The sequence below is a fragment of the Diceros bicornis genome, chromosome 26, assembly GCF_020826845.1.
Source record: "Diceros bicornis minor isolate mBicDic1 chromosome 26, mDicBic1.mat.cur, whole genome shotgun sequence".
Lineage (NCBI taxonomy): Eukaryota > Metazoa > Chordata > Mammalia > Perissodactyla > Rhinocerotidae > Diceros > Diceros bicornis.
In genome coordinates, this window is record NC_080765.1 from 2,192,917 (window position 1) to 2,215,551 (window position 22,635).

Sequence of the window (22,635 nt, forward strand, 5' to 3'; positions counted from 1 at the left end):
TGCCACCAGGCCGGCCCCTGCGGTGGTTTTCATTTATGGGAAATCTTTATTTCTGATTACTGAAGGTCAGTTACCATCTGAAAAACAATACAGTAAATGACTTGTTTCATGTTTCAGGGCATGGAGTTGACAACTACTATGTAGTATTTCTGATACTGGCAATTGTTGCATATAGAGTATTTTGTTAAAAAGCAATTTGCTTTTGCCTTTATTTTATAATGCTAAGGTAAGTGACCAACTTGTCAGGCTTCCTGTAAAAGAGAAAGTTAATGTATGCATGTAAACCACAGAAATAGTATACCAAACTATTTGAAAATCAGTGTTTTTTCTATTTAAAAGATTGTCTAGAAAACCCATGTGATAATCTCAATAGATGCAGAAAAAGCATTTGACAAAATTTAACAGCCTTTCATGATAAAAACACTCAACAAACTAGGAATAGAAGGAAACTTCTTCAACATGTTAAAGGGCATCTATGAAAACCCCACAGCTTAACATCAGACATAATGGTGAAAAACTGAGAGCTTTCTAAGACCAGGAGCAAGACAGATGTCTGCTCTCACCACTTCTATTCAACATGGTACTGGAAGGTCTAGGCAGAGCAATTAGGGAAGAAAAGCAAATAAAGGCATCCAGACTGGAATGGAAAACATTAAAACTATCTCTATTTGTGGATGACATGATCTTGTATATAGAAAATCCTGAGAAATCTACAAAAAATTAGTAAAGCTAATAAAAGAGTTGAGCAAGGATACAAGATCAATATACAAAAATCAATTGTATTTGTATTCACTAGCAATGAACGATCTAAAAAGAGATTAACAATTTCATTAAAAGAATAAAATACTTAGGAAGATGTTTAAAAAAAAGAAGTGCTAGATTTATACACTGAAAACTACAAAATGTCATTGAAAGTAATTTAAGAAGACCTAAATAAATGGAAAGATACGTTCATGGATTGGAAGAGTTAATATTATTAAGATATCAACACTCTCATACTCTTCAGTTGACCTACAGATTCAAAGCAATCGCTATCAAAAACCCCAGTTGGCTTTTTTTTTGTTCCAGAAATGGACAAGCTGTTCCTAAAATTCATATGCAAATTCAAGAGACCCCGAATAGCCAAAACAATTTTGAAAAAGAAGAACAAAGTTGGAGAGCTCACACTTCCCGATTTCAAAGGTTACTACAAAGCTACGGTAATCAAGACTGTTGGTAATGGCATAAAGATAACATATTAATCAATAGAATAGAATGGAAAGTTCAGAAAGAAACATCTACACTTATCGTCAACTGATTTTTGACAAGCGTGCCAAAATCATTCCATGGGGAAAGAATTGTCTCTGCAACAAATGGTGCCGGGACAACTGACCATCCACATGCAAAAGAATGAAGCTGGACCCCTCCCTCACATTATATATAAAAATTAACTCAAAATGAATCATAGACCTAAACGTAAGATCTGAAACCATCAAAGTCTTAGAAGAGTGCATAGGTGTAAGCCTTTTTGACCTTAAATGGGGCAATGGCTTCTTAGATGACACCTGAAGCATAGGCAGAAAAAAAAAAAAAGACAAATTGAACTTCATCCAAATTAAAAATTGTGCCTCAAAGGACACCATCAAGACAGTAAAAAGACAACCCACAGAATGGAAGAAAATATGTACAAATCATATATCTGAGGAGGATGTAATAAACAGAATATATAAATAACTTACAACTCAACAATAAAAAGACAAATAGCCCAATTAAAAATGGGCAAAGGATCTGAATATATGTTTCTCCAGAGAAGATATACAAATGGCCAATAAACATATGAAAAGGTGCTCAACATCATTAGCCATTAAGGAAATGCAAATTAAAACCATAATAAGATACCATGTCACACCTACTAGGATGTCTGTAATAAAAAAGACAGATAATAACAAGTGTTCATGAAGATATGGAGAAGTTAAATCCCTTATATATTGCTGGTGGGAATGTAAAATGGCTCAGCCACTTCGGAAAACAGTTTGGCAGTTCCTCAAAAAGTTAAACATAGAGTTACCATATGACCCAGCAATTCCACTCTTAGGTATATGCCAAAGAGAATTGAAAACATATCTTCATAAAAAAACTGGTAACAAATGTTCATAGTAGTATTATTCATAATAGCCAAAAGGTGGAAACAATCCAAATGTCCATCAATTCATGAATGGATACACAAAATGCGGTATACACATACAATGGAACATTATTCAGCCATAAAAAGGAATGAAGTACTGATAAACGGTACAACATGGATGAACCTTGAAAACATTACACTAAGTGAAAGAAGCCAGACACAAAAAGCCACACTTTGCATGATTCCATTTGTACGGAGTGTCCAGGATAGGCAAATCTATAGAGACAGAAAGTAGATCAGTGGTTTCCAGAGGCTGTGCAGAGGAGGAATGGGGAGTGTCTACTAGAGCGTATGGGGTTTCTTTTAGGGGTGATGAAAATGTTCTGTAATTAGATAGTGCTGATGGTTGTATAACCTTGTAAATATATTAAAAACCACTGGATTGTCTGTAAAAGGATGAATTTTATGGTATGTCAATTATAATAAAAAATACATGTGTAAAATATTGTTTAGCTTAAGACTTATTAGTCTATTTGTAAAAGCAGCTCAAATACATTAAATATTTGATTTTTTCTTTTTTGGAAACAGGAGATTGGTTTTACAACCAAAACAACATCTCAACTAAACAAAATATGGGTAAATATTTATATTTGAAAAAAATGTGGTTTGTAGAATGTGTGTAAGGTAAATTAGTTCTTAAAAAAGTGGTATGTTCTAATGATTATATACGTCTTAAAAACAAATAGTAGGTTGAGTAACCTGACAATCTCACAGTCCCTACTTCCTTTGGGAATTTTGCTGAGTATGTGGCAATGAAATTGAGGCTGCAAAGCAGAGCGTTGGCACAGTCTCATAGTGCTTAGATTCTAGGACACTACTGGAGTTAAATATAAAAGTGAAGCAAAACTAACCCAGGCTACACTGCAACCCCTTCTGAGTTCAAATCCTGACAAGATCGAAGAGATCAGCCTCTCTGTGATGGCACTGGAAATTAGGATTTGGGCAGAGGGCACATCTCCTTAATCCCATTTGAAACCAGAGATGAACTCAGTTAAAGCTGCAGACCATCCTCAGATCATTTGGGGGAATTACAATGATCAAACCCCAACCCTAACCTCCTGACAGAGGAAAGGGATTGCATCCTCTGAGAACAAATGAACAAAATAAAAATATTATACATTAGTCTCTGCTTTTCTTTAGAATGTCCAGAACAAATAAAAAATTATGAGAAATACATACAAAGAAGCAGGGAAATGTTACTTATACTCAAGAGAAAACAAAACAAAACAAAAAATAGTCACTAGAAGTAGACTCACAGATGAATTAGCAAATAGAAATTAAAAACAACAATTATAGGGCCAGCCTGGTGGTGCAGCGGTTAGGTGCGCGCACTCTGCTACAGCAGCCTAGGGTTTGCAGGTTCGGATCCTGGGTGCTCACCGAAGCACCGCTTGTCAGGCCATGCTGTGGTGGTATTCCATATAAAGTAGAGGAGGACGGGCACGGATGTTGGCCCAGGGCCAATCTTCCTCAGCAAAAAAAAAAAGAGGAGGATTGGCATTGGATGTTGGCTCAGGGGTAGTCTTCCTCACCAAAATAAATAAATAAATAAATAAATAAATAAAAAAGAAAACACAACTATTATAAATATGTTTTTAATTTTATAGGAAAAGATGAGTAAAATGGCTGGAAATGTAGAATTTCAGGAGAGAAATGATCTCTTTTTAAAAACTGAAAATTCCAGAAGTAAAAATTGTAATGCTCGAGATAAAAATTTGTTGGATGAGCTTAAAAACAAATTGGACAGAGCATTGAACAGAATCATTGGACAGAAGGACAGAATCATTGAGCTTGAAGAAGGTCAATGGAAATTATTAAAAAAAAAACACTGACAGAATGTCAGAAACATGGGACAATATTGAAGAGTCTCACATATATGTAAGCTCTTTTGATATTGTCCCACAGGTCTCTGAGGCTCTGCTCATTTTTAAAAAAGTGTTAACTTAGTGTTTTTCAAATTGGGTAATTTCTATTGATATATCTTCAAGTTCACTGATTTTCTTCTGTCATCTCCATTCTGCTGTTAAGCCCATCTGGTGAATTTTTATTTTAGATATTTTATTTTATTTTTTATTTTACTTATTTTTATTTTTTGGTGAGGAAGATCAGCCCTGAGCTAACATCCATGCCAATCCTCCTCTTTTATTGCAGAGGAAGACCAGCCCTGAGCTAACATCTATTGCCAATTCTCCTCCTTTTTTTTACCCTTTTTCTCCCCAAAGCCCCAGTAGATAGTTGCATGTCATAGTTGCACATCCTTCTAGTTGCTGTATGTGGGACGCGGCCTCAGCATGGCCAGACAAGCGGTGCATCGGTGCATGCCCAGGATCCGAACGCGGGCTGCCAGTAGCGGAGTGCGCGCACTTAACTGCTAAGCCATGGGGCTGGCCCCTAGATATTTTATTTTTAAGTTCTAGAATTTCCATTTGCTTCTTTTTCAGTTTCTGTTTTAAGATTACCTATCTTTTAATTCATTGTGAAAATATTTTCCTCTACCTCATTGGCATAATTATAATAGACACTTTAAAATAAAATACTATAGTGTTAATGTCAACATTTGGGTCATCTTAGGATTGGCTTTGGATGATTTTTTCTTTTCTTTTGAGATTGGTCACATTTTCCTGTTTGTTGTACGCTGAGGATTTTAAATTTTATCCTGGACCTCATACGTATTATGTTAGAGAGATTCTAGATTCTTTTATATAACTCAGTGTTGATTTTTTTTTCAGCACGCAATTAATTTGGTGGATTCAAATGCAAACTCTGTCTTTTGGGCAGTGGCTCAAATCTCTGTTCAGTTCTTTTAGCTGCCTTGAATTTGCCCTTGCATGCATGGTGTAGGGGGCAGCCAGAGACTTGGACAGACTTGTACTAGAATCTGTGACTCCTCTGGCTCTCTCCTTTCCACGATTCCCTTTTACTTTCCATCAGCTATGCTTGTCCCAAATACTGTCCTCTGGTTCTCCAAGCCAGAAATATTAATTTTAGATTGGACAGAGTACTTACTATATGACACTGACTTTGTCTTGACCTCAGGCTAAAAACTGTAAAAGTGGGACTCACACTGCCTGTCCCTTCTTCTAATTTTCTACTCCCCTTCAGAATCTGCCTTTGTTCACCTTCCAGTGCCTGCATGCCATTTACAAATATTTATCTAAAATTTACACTTGTTATCTGTGGGAGGGTCAGGTTTGTTAGATGCTTACTTGACCATACTGGAAGTGAAACCAAATTTTCCAACTTCACTGAAAAGTATTAACCCATAGATTCGAAAAACTTCATGAAGCCCAAACTGAATAGATACAAAGAAGATCACACCTAAGCAAACCCGAGTCAGGCTGCTGAAAACCAAAGGGAAAGAGAAAATCATAAAAGGAGACAAAGAAAAAAGACACAAAACACAAGGGAACAATAAGATTAATGGCTAAAACCTAACCAGAAACACTGAAAGCCACAAGACAACAGACAGACATGTGTAAAGGCTGAAAACACACCCTGTCAGCCTAGAATGCTATACCCAGTGAAAACAGCCTTCAAAAATGAAGGTAAAATAAAGACTTTTTTGATAAATAAAAGTAGAGAAAATGTGTCTCTAGCAGACACGCACTATGAAATTGCAATAGGATATTTGTCAGAGGGGAAATGATACCAAATGGAAACTCAGATCTAAAGGAAGAAATAAAGAGCACCACAAATTGTAACTATGTAGGTAAAAATAAAGACTATTTTTTATGAATTTATTTAAGAAAATTGGTGGTTTAAAGCAAAAACCCCAACACAAACCTCACAATGTGAGGTGTATAGCATATGTAGGAGTGAAACACATCACAGTAACAGCACAAAGCATGGGAAGAAGGAAATGGAACTACATTGTTGAGAGGTTCTATATTATGTGTGAAGCTGTAAACACTAATTCAAGGCAAACCAAGTTAAGGGTTAGTTTTGTAATTTCTAGAGGAATCAATAAAACATACAAAGAGGTATAAATAAAAAGCTAAAGATGGAGATAAAATGGAATTCTAAAAAACAAGGAACTCAGTTAATCCAAAAGAAGGCAGAAAAGAAAGGACACAGGAACAAAGATGGATAGTTAGAAAATAAAAACAATAATTACCACATTAAAATTATATTAAATGTAAATGGACAAAATATTATTAAAGGTAGAGTTTAAAAGATTGAATAACAAAACAAGACTAAATCATATGCTCCTATCAAGAGATGCAGTTTAAATATAAAGACAGGGGCCGGCCCGGTGACGCAGCAGTTAAGTGTGCGCACTCCGCTTCTGTGGCCTGGGGTTCACAGGTTCGGATCCCGGGCTTGCACTGACGCACCGCTTGTCAAGCCATGCTGCTGGGGTGTCCCATATAAAGTGGAGGAAGATGGACATGGATGTTAGCCCAGGGCCAGTCTTCCTCATACTCACACAAATAAATAAATAAAAAGACACAGATAGGTTGGAAAAAGGATGCACAAAAATATACCAGGCAACCACTAACCATAAGAAAGGTGGAAAGGCTACATTAATATCAGAGATAAAGAAGGACATTTCATGATGATAAAAGGGTCAATTCATCAAGAAGATATAGCAATCCTAAACATGTAGGTACCTAATAATAGAGCTTTGAAATACAAGAAGCAGCAAGGATAGTTTTTTCAACAAATGGTGCTAGAACAATTTTCTATACAAATGCCAAAAAAATGAACCTTATCACTAGACTCACACCCTAATAAAAAATTAGGCCAAAATGGATCACAGGCCTAAATGTAAGAGCTAAAACTATAAAAGTTCTAGAAGAAAATATAGAAAAAACTTTTTTGACCTTAGGATAAGCAAATATTTCTTAGGATACAAAAAGAACAAATTGTAAAAGAAAAACACTGATAAACTGGACTTCATCAAAATTAAGAGCTTCTGGTTTTCAAAAGATACAGCTCAGAAACTGAAAAACATGTGACAAACTGGGAAAAATATTTGTAAAACACATCAGATAAAAGACTTGAGCCCAGAGTATAGAAAGAACTCTTACAACTCAATAACGTGAAGAACAAAACCAATAAGAAATGGCAAAAGTTTTGAACAGATACTTTACCAAAGGAAATGTATGGATGGTCAATAAACAAATGAGAAGATGCCTAACATAATTGGTCACTAGAGAAATGTATATTAATTCACAATGAGATGCCAATGGCTAAAATTGAAAAGATTGATGATACCTACTGCTATTGAGGATGCAGAGAAACTAGAACCCTCAGACATTGCTGGTGGAAATGAACAATGGGACCGCCTCTTTGTCAGTTTCTTATAAAGTTAAATATACACTTACCATATGAACTAGCAATTCCATTCCTGGGTATTTATTCAATAGCAATGAAAGCATATTTTTTTATAATGATTTGTATATGAATGTGTAATAGCTCCAAACCAGGAATAGCCAAAATGTCCATTAACAGAAGAACGTATAAACAAATTGTGGTATATTCATACAATGGGATACAAATGAGCAATAACAAGAATAAAATACAAGAATACTCAACAATATGGACACATCTGGAAAGGATTAGGTTGGACAAAAGAAGCCAGACATAAAAAGAGTATATGCTGTTTGATTCCGTTTATTTGAAGTTTAAGAACTGGAAAATGTGTTGTAGGGTGATAGAAATCTTAACAACATGTTAAGATTACTGTCCCACTACTGTGGGACGGTAGTGGTGGAGATTGATGGGAAGGGCACCAAGGAAGCTTTCTGGGGATATGAGAATATTCTATATCTTGTTTGGCATGGTAGTTACATGGGTGTATACATTTATTGCAATTCTTCAAACTGTGCATTTAAGATTTGTGCATTTCACTCTGTGTAAATTTTATCTAAAAATTGTCTTGGCAGTTCATTTTCCATATTTTATGTTTTAGGCTCATTATGTCTCTTCTTTTTTCATGTTAACTAATGGAATTCTGGGGAGTCAGCTTGAAAATGCTAACAAAGAAAATCTTAGAAAGAGAAGTATAAAATATATACTCTTGTCCTGCAAGCTGCAGAAATGTGGACATCATGGAGTATCATAAAGCTACTTCTGACAAAGTAGAAAAGTATCAGTTCTGCACACCTGTCTGATGCTGGTTTGCACAGGCAGAGTCCTCGTCTAGAAGTGGTATTTGTTCAAATGAATCTTCTAAGACACCCAGACTTCAGGGTTTTACTGTATTCCTGGAACTGTAATCAGTAGTCCCTGAAAGTCTGCATTCTGGTTATCTTATTTAATAATTTTTTGCCCTTGTAATAATGTTTAATTTGATGTATATGTTTTCTGAAAGATATAAGTAATTAAGATTCTTTTTCTTAAACCAGGAAAGAATCATGGGCTCTTTTTTCCTTTCCCTGCCCGCAAAAATGAAACTCCAAATCTATTGGATTTCTCATCCAAATAGAGGGTTATAGAGTCTGAGTCTCATTTAAATCTATACAGCTAAGCGGAAACAGAAAGAGGTTGAAACAGAAAGGGGTTGATGGACTGGTTTGATGGAGTGGTCAAGGGGTTAACATAGACAGAATAAATGTTGACTGATTTAATTATTGAGTAATTAATTTAGCTGCTCACCTTGAGAGTAAGATGGCAGCTGGGAGTCCTAGATCTTGTAAATTCAGTTATGAATTATTTTATTCATTAATTTATCCAGAAAATATTTCAACCCCACTCCTGGTACCAAGTACTATATCAATCAGGGACCAGTCAGGTAATGGAAACCAAAATTTATAATTTACCAGGGCCTAGGAGCTGTAAGTTGTATCTCCATGCAGCTGGTGTTCAGAACCCTGAGGAAACCTGAGGACAGGCTTCCCTCGGGTGATGCCCAGACTACTGAGGAGGTGGTGCCCTGAGACTGGTGCTCAGACCTCGGAAGAGACAGCTGTGGGCAGCTGGGGTATGTGTGCTACAAGTAGTTGGGAGAAGAAGCCAAATGTTTGCTGCTACTTGAGAAATACAGATAATCCTTGGAAAACTGGAAGGAAGGCCTTTCTCCCCTTTGTCCATCTTCCAAGGTCCCTTTAGTGCTTCCCATTGCCAGAAGCTAGAAGGAAGCCAGCTGGCAAGAGAAATAGACCTTCAAAGGTGGGACTGTGAAATTGATTTTGTTGTCTTTGACCTTGAACTCAGTGCTGAGCACCTTGCCAATGTAAATTGGATTCTGGTATCCCCTGGCATTAAGAGGCATCTCGGGTAATCTGATGACCACTCAAGTTTGTTTGAGATGAAGTGCCTATTGAACCCAATGCCATGTGAAAAAAAATGGCTAAGGAAAACTATAAGAATGGTGAGGTGGGCTGGCTATTGTGACTGTACTTCAGAGTTACAGAAAGAAAAGAATTAGCTCGGGGCTTTAAATTCTCAGCTCAAGTCATGGTCAAAGAACCAGAGAGGTTTTATGGTGGCTGTATCAGCTATTTATTGCTGTGTAACAAATTACTCTAGAACTTAGTGGCTTAAAATGATAATAAACATTCATCTCACAGTTTCTGAGGGTATGGAATTCAGGAGTGGCTTATCTGGACAGTTCTGGCTCAGGGTCTCTCAGAAGGTTGCAGTCAAGGTATTGGCTGGGGCCACAGTCAGCTGAAAGCTTGACTAGGGCTGAAGGATTCACTCCAGTGGTGCCCCTTCACAATGCTGAAAAGTTGTTGCTTGTACGACGTCTATTTTTCCTTTCAGTTCTAGGAATTATGGCTTCGTGTATTTCAAAACAATGTTTTTAGGTGCACACACATTTTAGATAGTTACGTCTTCTTGGTCAGTTGACTCTTTCATCATTTTGTAATTCCCTCTTTATCCCTAATCATTTTCCCAGGTCTGAAGTTGACTTAGTTTGATGTTAATCAAATTGCATCAAATTGAGTGGAATCTCAACATAGCCAGTCCAGCTTTTAAAAAAAATTAGTGTTTGTGTGGTATATCCTTTTCCATCCTTTTACTTTTAACCTATTTATATCGTTATATTTCAAGCTAGTTTTTTGTAAACAGAATATAAATTGTTTTTTCATTTATAATTTACATTTACAACCTGATAATCTCTCTTTTTGGTAGGAACACTTCATATAATATAGAATTCTTTGACTTGCAAATATTTTCTATACGTTGCAAATATTTTCTCCTGACTTGCCATCTGCTTTGGTTAGATTTAAAAATATTATTTTAAAAATTTACGTGGAGTAAAATTGACTTCTTTTTTCACTCACAGTTCTATGTGTTTTAATACATTTATAGATTCATATAACCACCACCACAACCAAGATACAAAACAGTTCCACCACCCTCAAGAAACTTCCTTGTGCTGCCCCTCTGTAGTCAAATCTTTCCCCAACTCCTAACCCCTGGCCACCATTGATCTGTTCTCCCTCTCTGCGGTCTTTCTTTTCTAGAACGTCATAGAAAGGGAATAATACTGGATGTAATCTTTAGAGACTAACTTCTTTCACTCAGCATAGTGCTTTTGAGATTTATCCATGTTGTTGCTTGTATCAGTGGTCCATTCCTTTTTATTAAGTAGTATTCCACTGTAGGGACTTCCTGCAGTTTATTCATTCACTTGTTGAAGGACATTTGGGTTGTTTCTAGATTTTGGCAATTATGAATAGAGCTTTTAGAAGCGTCCATGTACTCATAGGGTTTTGTGTGTGTGCGTGTGTGTGTGAACATAAGTTTTAATTTCTCTAGGGTAAATAACTAGGAGTAGCATTGCAGGGTTATATGGTAAGTTATCTGGTGAGTGTATGATTGAGTGTGTGTTTGACTGTGTAGGAACACAGAGTGACTGTATCATTTGACATTCCCACTACCAACATATGTGAGTTCCAGTTGCTTCACATACTCACCAACACTTGGTATTGTCAGTTTTTAAAATGTTAGCCATTCTAATAGGTGTGAGTTGCATCTCATTACGGTTTTAATTTGCATGTCTTTAATGACCAGTGATGTGAAGCATCTTTTCATGTGCTTATTTGGCATCTGTATGTCTTTCTAGATGAAGTGATTGTTAAAATCTTTTGCCTACTTTTGAAAAATTGAATGCTTTATTTTTGAGTTTTGGCAGTTATTAATATGTTCTTTATATAAGCCCTTTGTTGGATATAGGGTTTGAAAATGCTTTCTTGCAGTCTGTATATTGTCTTCTCATTATCTTAATAGTGTATTTTACAGAGGAAAAGTTTTAATCTTGACAAAGTCTAATTTATCAACATTTTTCTTTTTCCTTTTTGGAGTGCTTTTGGTGTTATATCTAAGAACTCTTTGCTTAACTCAAGTCATGCAGAAAACATGCAGTGTTTTCTTATAAACATTTTATACTTTTACATTTTACATTTAGATCTATGATCCATTTTGAGTTAATTTTTCTATAAGGTTGAGATTTTGTTTATTTAGGATATATGGAAGTCCAATTGTTACACCACCATTTGTTGTAAAGACCATCCTTTCTTTATTGAATTGTCTTTGCATCTTCCTCAAAAAACGACTGGCCATATAAATATGGGTCTACTTCTGGGTTCTAGTCTGTCCCATTGGTATATGCGTCTATCCCTTCACCAATACCTCACTGTCATTACTATAGTCTATAGGTCTCAAAATTGAGTAGTATGTCTTCCAACTTTTTCTTTTTTCAAAATTATTTTAGCTTTTCTAGTCCCTTTGCCTTTCCATATAAATTTTAAAATCAGCTTGTTTATTTCTACAAAAAAATACTCTTGGGATTTTCATTGGAATTATGTGAAGTCAATAGATCACTTTGGGGAGAATTAACATCTTAACTGTGTTGAGTCATTCAATTCATGAATACGTCTCTTCATGTATTTAGGTCTTCTTTCTTTCCTCAGCATTTTACAGTTTTCAGCATACAGATTTCACACATATTTTGTTAGATTTATAACTTTTAGATTTTGTTAGGTTTATTTTCTTTTGGGGGGAACTATTGTAAATGGTACTTAAAAATATTTTGGTTTCCAATTGCTCAGTGGTAGTATGCTGAAACACAACTGATTTTTTAGGCTGACTTGGTACTTTGTATCTTCTAAGTTTGCTAAACTTAGTTATTAGGTTTTTTTTTTTTTGTAGATTAATCAGGATTGTCTACATAGACAATTGTCTTCTGAAATAGGAACAGTTTTATTTCTTCCTTTCCAACTGTACATATTTTGCTTCTTGTCTGTTTCCTTGTCTTCCTGCAATGACCAGGACTTGCAGTACAGTGGTGAATGCAAGTGGTGAGTCTGGGCCTCGTTGCCTCTTTCCTTATCTTAGAAATAAGCACGCATTATTTCACCATTAAGTATAATGTTAGCAGTGGGATTTTCGTAGCTGCCTTTAATCAGTTTAAGGAAGTTACCTTCTGTTTTTAGTTTGCTGAGGTTTTTTTTTGTGCGTGTGTGAGGAAGATTAGTCCTGAGCTAACATCCGACACCAATACTCCTCTTTTTGCTGAGGAAGACTGGCCCTGAGCTAACATCCGTGCCCATCTTCCTCTACTTTATACGGGACACGGCCACAGCATGGCTTGATAAGCGGTGTGTCGGTGCGCGTCTGGGATCCGAACCTGCAAACCCGAGGCCGCCGAGGCGGAACGTGCGCACTTAACCACTATGCCACCGGGCCGGCCCTGCTGTTTTTTTTTTTTTTTTAAAGATTTTATTTATTTATTTTTTCCCCCCAAAGCCCCAGTAGATAGTTGTATGTCATAGCTGCACATTTTTCTAGTTGCTGTATGTGGGACGCGGCCTCAGCATGGCCCAACAAGCAGCGCGCCAGTGAGCACCTGGGATCCAAACCCGGGCCGCCAGCAGTGGAGCACACGCACTCAACCGCCAAGCCATGGGGCCGGCCCCTTCCCGCTGTTTTTATTAAAACCAGGAATGGATGTTGAATTTTTGTCAGATGCTTTCAGCATCATTTGATATGATCTGGTAATATGATGGATTACATTGACTGATTTTAAGAACTTTATACCCTAAAATTCACTATTTTAAAGTGTGCAATTCAGTGGTTTTTAGTGTGTTCGCAGAGTTGTGCAACCATCACCACTATCTAATTCCAGGACATTTTCTTTGCCCCAAAAATAAACTCCATACCCATTAGCAGTCACTCCCATCCTCCCTTCCCCTCACTAATCCACTTTCTGTCTCTATAGATTTGCCTATTCTGGACATTTCATACACATAGAACCATCAACTGTGACCTTTTATGTCTGGCTTCTTTCACTTGGCATAATGTTTTCAAGGTTCATCCATGTTGTAGCGTGTATCAGTACTTCATTCCTTTTTATGGCTGAATCATATTCCATTGTATGGATACATACCAGATTTTGTTTATTCATTCAGCAGTTGATGGATATTTAGGTTGTTTCCAACTTTTTGGCTATTATGAATAGTGCTGCTATGAGCATTCATGTACCAGTTTCTGTGTGTACATATGTTTTCATTTCTTCTATGTATATATCTGAGAGTAGATTTGCTGGATCATATGGTAACTCAATGTTTAACATTTTGAGGAAATACAAAACTGTTCTGCACAGTGGCTGCACCATTTTATATTCTAGTTAGCAGAGAACAAGGTCTCCAATTTCTCCACATTTTTGCTAACACTTTCTTTCTTTTTTAAAATTATGGCCATCCTTGTGAGTGTGAAGTGGTATCTTACTATGGTTTTCCATGGACTGATTTTTAAAATATTGAAGCACTATTGCATTCCTGGGATAAACCCTACTTGGTCACAGTACATTATCCTCTTTAGATATTGCTAGATTCTATTTGTTAATACTTAGATCAAGATTTTTGCTCTTATTCTTGAATGATATTAGAGTGTAATTTTTCTCTTCTTGTATTGATTCTGATTTTGGTAAGAGGGTAATTCTGACTTCATAAAATGAGTTCAGAAGTGTTCTTTTCTATTTTCTGGAAAAGGTTGTGTAGAACTGGTGTTTTTCCTTCTTTAATTTTGCCAGTGACACCGTCTGGGCCACAAGTTTTCTTTTTCTGAGGGTTTTAAGCTACAAATTCCATTCATTGAGTAAATAAATGATTAGTCACATTTTCTATTCTTTGGTGACTTTTGGTTGTTTGTCTTTTAAGTAATCAGTCCATGTCATCAAACTTTAGAACTTTTGTGCATCAAAGACCACTATCAAGAAAGTGAGAAGACGACCCACAGAATGGAAGAAAATATTTGCAAATCATATATATGGTAAGGGACTTGTATCCAGAATATTTAAAGAACTCTTACAACTCAATAACAAAAAGATAAATAACCCAGTTAAAACATGGACAAAAGACTTGGACATTTCTCCAAAGAAGATACACAAATGGCCAATAAACACGTGAGAAGGTGCTCAACATCATTAGTCATTAGGGAAACACAAATCAAAACCACCATGAGATACCACTCCACACCCACAAGGATGGCTATAATAAAAATCACAGACAATAATAAGTGTTAGTGAGGATGTGAACTGAAATCCTCATACATCACCAGTAGGAATGTAAATGGTGCTGCTGATGTGGAAAAGTATTTGGAAGTTCCTCAAAATGTTAAGCACCGAGTTGTTGCTCACAGGTATATAACCAAGTGAAATGAAAACATACATTTACACAAAACCTTGTACCCCAACATTCACAGTAGCATTATTCATAGTAGCTAAAAAGTGGAAACTGATCACGTCTCAACTGATGAACGGATAACAGGGGTATATCCATATAGTGTAATATTATTCTACACAAAAAGTAATGAAGTACTGATACACACTATGACATGGACGAACCTCAAAAATATGTTAATTGAAAGATGCCAATCTCAGAAGACTGCATATCGGATGGCCCAAACACATCTAGATCTATAGAGACGACGTAGGTTAGTGGTTGCCTCTGGCTGGGGGAGGGGAGAAATAGGGAGTGACTGCTAATGGGCATGGGGATGCCTTATCAGGGTCAGGACAATATTCTACAACTAAATTGCAGAGATGGTTGCACAACTGTGAATACATTTGAAACTATTGTATTTTACCTTTTAAATAGGTGACTTGCATGTGAATTATATCTCATTATAAAGTGTTAAAAATCAATTAAGACATCATAATCAGTTGTAGGGAAGAGAACTGTAACGACTCTGCATATTTTCTTCTTTGCTTACATGCCTATCCACTAATTTTTCTTTCCCTCTACTTGCCTTATTTTATGTAAAAGTGTTGACGATGATGATGACCTTTACTATTTGAGACTTTAAGTTACAGAATATTCAAGTGGAATCCCGACTGAGTTAACAGAGTGAAGGATATGACTCCTGGAACTTTGCCGTCCCCCCTTTTAGGGAGAGAATGACGCACCTGTGTACAAAGGATACTTGCCCTTTGTTAGGTGGAAGCACGAAGTTGTTAGTTGCATGGTAGAAAGGTGTGCAGGGGTGACGAGTAGCCAAAGGGAGGACTGTGCTGTTGCTTATTGCATCTCAGCCCCAAGCCCACTCCATCTTTTGTTCTGTGATGCTGTTGCTGGACTGCTGAAAACTACATTTCCCAGACTTCTTTGCCTGTTAAGGTTAACAGGGGCCAGCTGAGGGAGACGGACAATGAAGGGAGGGAGGGGACTCCCTAGTAGTCAGCAGTAGCATTTAGCTCCAGCACTGGCCACGTTTGCACCTACCTTAGAAGTTCCAGCACCAACTGCTTAGAATCCAGTCCTTCCCCCAACACATGTCAATAACCCAAGCACGGGGCTCCTCCCTCCAATTCCTCGTCAGCTTCCAAGATGAGCCCCAGTGACCCCTCTCGGCCCTGGGAATTGTGGCCTTGTGTAGTCCCCTCCCACACGGAATCAGGGTTGGCCCGTGTGACCAGTGGAACATGGTGGAAGTGATGATGTGTGACTTCCGAAACTAGGTCATAAAAGGCAGTGGAGCTTCTGCTTTGCTCTCGTGGGACGCGCGCCCTAGAGGACGCTGCGAGGACACTCAAGGAGCCCCGTGGAGAGGCCCCTCATCAACAGCCAGCATCAACTTGCAGCCACGTGAGTGAGCCACGCACAAGGGTCCTTGGAAATGGACCCTCTGGTCTCTGGCACCACTCAAAGGACTGCAGCCCCGGGCAATATCTGACTGCAACCTCAGACAAGACCCCAGACCAAAACCACCTAGGCACGCTGCTCCCAAATTCTTGACAGAGAAGAACGAGTGGTCTTCTGACCATAGTGCCATGAGCGTCACTGTTATTTCAAGCCCCAAGTTCACGAGGTGATTTGATACACGACACCAGATAACTCCAGTCACTCCTCTCTCCCTCAACGCCCAGCCAGGGGTAGCAGCCGCCTCCTGCAGGTCATCGTCTCGGGGTTGCCTCAGTGTCCACTGTTTGCTCATCCATGGTCTCTCAACACCTGTGTAAGCAACTCCCTGGAGTAAACGCCCTGTCTGGAATAACTAGTGTGGTTTGTTGTCCTGACTGGACCTCTTAAATCTTAGAAAGAAGAAAACATGAAATGAAAGCAATACATTCCCTAGGATCTCCTGCTCCTCCCACCCCCCAAACTCAGCTTTGGGCAAGTCGTCACTTGGCCTTCCGGGGCTGCCACCTCTGCCCCTGCCCTCTGCATCCTCCGCCCATCCTCACCCGCCCCTCCATTCCTGTCTTCCCACCAGGCTTCTAATCACAGAGTTCCTCTCTCGTCCTATTTCCTTGGGGCCCCCAGACACACGCTGCCACGCGGGCTCGGGGGGGAGCACGGAATTGATTTTATTGTTCTGAGCCTGGGTTTGTTCCTCAGACACCACGATTCCCGGACGGAGGTTAGTGTCCCACCTCTCTGAGTTGTAGTCCCATGGGCCTATTTAGATTGTTTTCCAGGTTCAAAGTGCACTGAGAAGGCTTCACAGTTTTGCTACTTCCTAGACGCTCAACTGAAGCAAAGTGACAACATGGCCCCCCACCGCCGCCCGCCAAAAAATAAAACCCCAGCCCCCGGCAGCTGCTGCTGCAGCCGTATGAAAAAATAATACAAACTCTTCTTAAAAAATAGATTACACAGAAAGAACCCAGAGGACAGAGGGGCGTGGGGAGGCGTGGGCAGGGGCTGCGGGGGAAGGCTTCAGGAGGGGCCCCGAGATGAACGTCGGGGGCTGGGGTGCCGGTGAACACTTGCCTTGTCCACTCTGCCCAACCTCCCTCTGCTGCTCCTCCCAGCAGCTCTGGCCCAGGGGCCTGCCCTCCCCCCGAGGCCTGGGACCTGCTTCTCACTAAAGTGGCTTCAACAAAGAAACGAAAAGACCCAAAGGAAGAGGGCTGCTGCCTACCAACGTGGACACTCCCCGCAGGAGCAGCCCTCCGTCTGCTTTGGGGGTTTGGATACCTATCAATATCTGCTGCTACCTAGACCCCCCAGGGGTGATAGGCCCCAGACTTCCCGCTTAGCTGATGGAAGCATGGCCTCTCCACTGAGACACGCCCTCCTACGTACCCAGCTGTGACAGGGCACGGGCTGAGCCGTTCTCCAGCCTAGCCTGGGAGGAGCTGCAGACAGGTGGAGCGTGTGCAGGACGGCTGGGGCGGCAGGCGCGGGACGGGGCCAACGCACACGGGCCCACCAGCTCATGCAAGAAGCGGGATGGAGTGGCCCCCCAAGACAGAGGTAAGGCAGGGCGAGGTGATGGTGTGTGTGCAGCCAGGCCAGCTCTGGGGCCGGGGACAGAGACAGGGCAGGGGCCACAGCCCTCAGGGTAGAAGAAGGTAAGTCAGGGCCTGGCACTGGGGAGGGGTCTGGGTGCCTGCTGCCCTGCTGAGGGCTCCACACTTGGACACCTCCTGCAAAAGAATCTGGCGCAGGGTGGATTCTCCGGAGGTGGGGACGGGGGCAGCTGGGCAGGCCGAGCTCAGTCAGGGACTTCAGGGTGGGCAGGCAGTCCACTCTCGCCACGCCGGTAGGCCTCCCAGAAGCCCCTGTCCAGCTGCTCCAGCTGTGGGCCGAGTGGCAGGTGGCCGGCCACGTGCATGCGGAGGGTCTCCAGCCACTGCTCCAGCTTCACGAAGGAGGGCCTAGGGTGACAGGCAGTGGGACGGTGGGTCCTGGCTTTGCTGGGGACTGGCCCCACCCCCCGGCCGAGCCCCTCTGACTCACCTCTTCTCAGGGTCCAGATCGCAGCAGCACACGGTAATGGGGAAGAAGCTCGGGGGGCAATTCGGGGGGCAGTAGCGGTCCAGGAAGCCTCGGACATTGAGGCCGAAGTCCATGGTGCGGGGCAGATAGTCAGGGTCGGCACTCACCCGCCCAATGATCTGTCCAGCACGAGGCCCAGCTGTTACTCAGGGGCCCCTGGGGCTGGGTGCTACCCAGGGGAGTCTGAGGGCAGGTCACACCGGGCCTGGTGCCAGCCTGCCCACCACACCCCCCAGGGATGCAGGTTGCTGTGGGCAGCCCCGTTCCCAGGAGCCTTCTTGGCCTGGGGCCCCAGCAGACTTCAAGCCTGCAGCCTACGAGTGTGGGGAGTGGAAAGGAGCCACCGGGCCTGAGGCTGACTGCTGCCCACCCTTGGACCTACCTCGCACAGGACGATCCCAAAGGAAAACACGTCCACCTTCTCATCATAGCTGCGGCCTGCACAAAGAGACTGATCATCAGCAGGTGAGGCAGGGCCAGGGATGCCAGCCAGCGAAGGTGCCAGTCCAGGGACGGGCAGCTGGATGGGTGCCCTGGTCAGCAGGTCGGGACCAGAAGGCAGGTGCCAGCAACCTCCTGGTTTAGGCTCTGCCCCTGACCCCACCAGGGAAATCCTTTGGGAGCCCTGGGGTAAGGACAAGAGCCCCGGGCAAGGGGCTCCAGGCCCAGCTCGGTCACTGGCCAGCTGTGTGACTCTGGGCACGTCATGGACTCCATGGTGGCCCTGAATGATAACCATGTCAAACCCTGGAACCTATGAATGTTACTTTATCTTAAAACAGGGTCTTTGCAGGGGCCAGCCTCGTGGCATAGCAGTTAAGTGTGTGCGCTCTGCTGCTGGCGGCCCAGGTTCGGATCCCGGGCGCGCACCGATGCACCGCTTGTCAGGCCACACTGTGGCGGCGTCCCATATAAAGTGGAGGAAGATCAGCACGGATGTTAGCCCAGGACCAGTCTTCCTCAGCAAAAAGAGGAGGATTGGCATGGACGTTAGCTCAGCTAATCTTCCTCACTAGAAAAAATAAATAAAATAGGGTCTTTGAAGATGTGATTAAGGATCTTTTTTTTTTTTAAAAGATTTTTTATTTTTATTTATTTCCCCCCAAAGCCCTAGTAGATAGTTGTATGTCATAGCTACACACCCTTCTAGTTGCTGTATGTGGGACGCAGCCTCAGCATGGCCGGAGAAGTGGTATGTCGGTGCACGCCCGGAATCCGAACCTGGGCCGCCAGCAGTGGAGCTCGCGCACTTAACCGCTAAGCCACGGGGCTGGCCCTAAATTAAGGATCTTGAGATGAGAAAATCCTGGATTATCCAGGCAGGCCCTAACACAAGTGTCCTTATAAGAGAGACAGAACAGGGGCCGGCCTGGTGGCGTAGCAGTTAAGTGCGCGCACTCCGCTTTGGTAGCCTGGGATTCACAGGTTCGGATCCCGGGCACGCACGGACACACCGCTTGTCAAGCCATACCATGGTGGCATCCCATATAAAGTGGAGGAAGATGGGCACAGATGTTAGCCCAGGGCCAATCTTCCTCAGCAAAAAGAGGAGGATTGGCATCGGATGTTAGCTCAGGGCAGATCTTCCTCACACACACAGAGAGACAGAAGAGAAGACAACACAGAGAGGAGGAGACGGCCATGTGAAGAGATTGGAATGATGTGGCCACAAGCCTGGGAGTGTTGAGACAGCCACTGGAAGCTGGAAGCAGCAAGGAATGGATTGTCCCCTAAAGTCCCTGGAGGGAGCACAGCTCTACTGGATTTTAGGAATTCTGGCTTCCAGAACTACGAGAGAATAAATTTCTGTTGTTTTAAGCCACCTAGTTTGTGGTAAATTGTTACAGCAGCCTTGGGAGCTGAGACAGACTCTCTGAGCCTCAGTTTCCTCATCTGTAAAGTGGGAATAACACCAACCACCTCACGATGTCAGCAACAATCGTACAGCCACTCTCATTTACTGGACGCTGATGAATTTACAAATCTCATCTAATTCTCACACCACCCCTTAAAGGTAGGGACCGTTAATCCCACATTACAGGTGAAGTTGTGGTGGGGGGCTATGCTAACTTTGGTGGTCAGAGCCAGCACTGAGATGCCCCAGGGTCTGCCTGCCCTGACCCTGTGTTTGCACATCACCTGCCTGTGGGGGGCTTTATAACCGACCCCCGGGCACACATGAACCACTGTGTGACAGGCCTGATAAAAAAAAAAAAAATTGGCGCGGGAGAGAAAAGACCTGTGCTGGGCTGAACAATGGCCTCAAAGAGGTCCACGTCCTAATCCCTGGGCCCTCTCCGGGACTCTGCAGGTGTGACTGAGCGAAGGCTCCTGAGGTGGAGAGATGGTCTTGGACTTTCAGGTGAGCCCCACGTAATCACGAGTCCTTATGAGGGAGGGAGGAGGGTCAGGCAAGGAGCTGTGACGAAGGACACAGATGTCAGAGGGAGGACGCTACGCTGCTCGCCTTGATGGAGGAAAGGGCCATGAGCCGAGGAATGAGAAGCCTCTAGAAGCTGAGAAGGCAAGGAAACACTCTCCCCTAGAGCCTTCGGAAGGAGCCAGCCCTGCTGACACCGACTTTAGCCCAGAGAGACTGACCTTGGACTCCTGACCTCCAGAACTCTACGATAATTTTTTTTTAAGCCAAGTGTATGGTTATTTGTTACAGCAGCTGTGGGAGACTAATTACAGGACCCAAAGAGGAAGCTGAGGGGCCGAGGAGGCTGGGGGAGGCCGGGGTCAGGTGGCTGCAGCTCTGCTGGACCCCAGGCCTGGGGCACACGATGAGCGGGGCCGCCCACTCACCGTTGATCATCTCGGGCGCCATCCAGTACGGGTTGCCCACCACTGTGTAGCGCTTTCTGCGGTCTGGCTTCTTGAGGCTTCGCAGGTCCTCAGGCTGCGTCTTCTCGTCCACCATAAGCCGTGCCAGCCCGAAGTCGGCCACCACTACATTCTTGTTCTGGGGTGACAGTGAAGCAGGTGACACTGAGACACGCTCCTGGCACCACCTACTCCTAGCCTGGACCCCACACCAATCCACAGCCAGCCCAGAGAACACACCTTGGAGCACTCAGTGTGCCCAGCAGGGCCCTCGTGCTGCTTGCTGTGGTCAAAGAGGGCAGGAATTCTAATCAGAGACCCAGGCCCTGTGCTTGGCACGTGACAGCTTTTCTCTCTTAATCCTGCAACAACCTGGTGATGTACATGCTATTTTTATCCCCACCTTACAGGTGAGGTGACTCAGGCCCAGAGGGGTTAAGAAAGTCGCCCAAGGCCACCCAGCGGATTGGCTCTACTGTTTTAGGTTTGTAGCAGCCCCTCCCAGGGCCCGGCCAGGAACCCTACAGAGTGGAGATGCCGACTGCTGTGTCTGCCCCGCAAGATGGGAAAATCAGGGAGGGCCCTCTTGAGAGAAGAGGGACAAGTGGGGAGCCGTGGGGCATCGGTGCCCAGTCAGGGGGCTGTGGAGGTCCTCCACGCCTGGGCCTCGCAGGCTTGGTGTCGGGGCCCTGGAAATCTGGACCCTACTTGCCAGCCCCAGGACTGGCTGCTGTTGTGTGGACACTGAGGAGCGGGCAGAGAGAGGCCGAGGCAGCAGGGCCCTGCCAGGTGGGGGTTAGGACCAGGCTCGTTCTGCAGGGAAGGACCCTGAGCTGCCTCTGGGAGTGACAGAAACACGGATAGTTACCTACAGAAAACTCTACAAAAACAGTAGATATGGGGGCAGGGGAGGGGTCGAACGAGCATCCCTAGACCACCCTGATGGGACTGCAGGTGACACAGCCCCTCTCAGGGCTCCACCTCCTCAGGTGTAACACCAGGTGGCAGGTTGGTTGGGTGGAGGGCAGTCGTGACCCAGGATCCTCAGACGCCCCAGGAATGGTTCTTGAAGGCCAGGGTCCACCAGGACTATTCAAATGCTGACTCCTGCCCCAGCCCTTTCAGAAGACCTGAGGTAGGCTCCGGACTCTGCTCTTTTGATGAGCCCCCCTAATGGTATGGGGGTCCAAAGATGCTGCTACAGGAGAGAGCTCCAGGGAAGCAGCCAGGGCGACCACTGGATTCTTAGAGGCCCCCAATGGTAGGCAAAGGTTTGGGTTGTGCATAGATGTACCCTGGGGACAGGAGGGCTCACGATGCTCATCAGATTCTCAAGGGATGGCCCCTGCTGTGGGATCCAGGCTGCCACAGGCCACCCTCTCCTCACCCTGCCCACCACACTGGCCGGGCCCTGCAGTGACGCCCACAGCCAGCAGGGGCAGTCCGAGCCGGCTCCCCAAAAGCCCG

At 43.0% G+C, this 22,635-nt stretch overlaps 1 protein-coding gene across 3 annotated transcripts in view; it reads right to left on the reverse strand.

Moving 5' to 3' along the window:
- Positions 1-16,901: 16,901 nt before the first annotated feature.
- Positions 16,902-22,635, reverse strand: part of LIMK1 (LIM domain kinase 1) — a 29,059-nt gene continuing 23,325 nt past the window's right edge. For all 3 annotated transcript variants that reach the window (XM_058568964.1, XM_058568963.1, XM_058568965.1), the window contains 4 exons: positions 21,151-21,307; positions 18,725-18,780; positions 18,304-18,461; positions 16,902-18,221 (listed from right to left, as the gene is read on the reverse strand). In XM_058568964.1, coding sequence (XP_058424947.1) covers positions 18,059-18,221; positions 18,304-18,461; positions 18,725-18,780; positions 21,151-21,307 — 534 coding nt within the window. In that variant the 3' untranslated portion in view covers positions 16,902-18,058. The remainder of the gene's footprint in view (positions 18,222-18,303; positions 18,462-18,724; positions 18,781-21,150; positions 21,308-22,635) is intronic.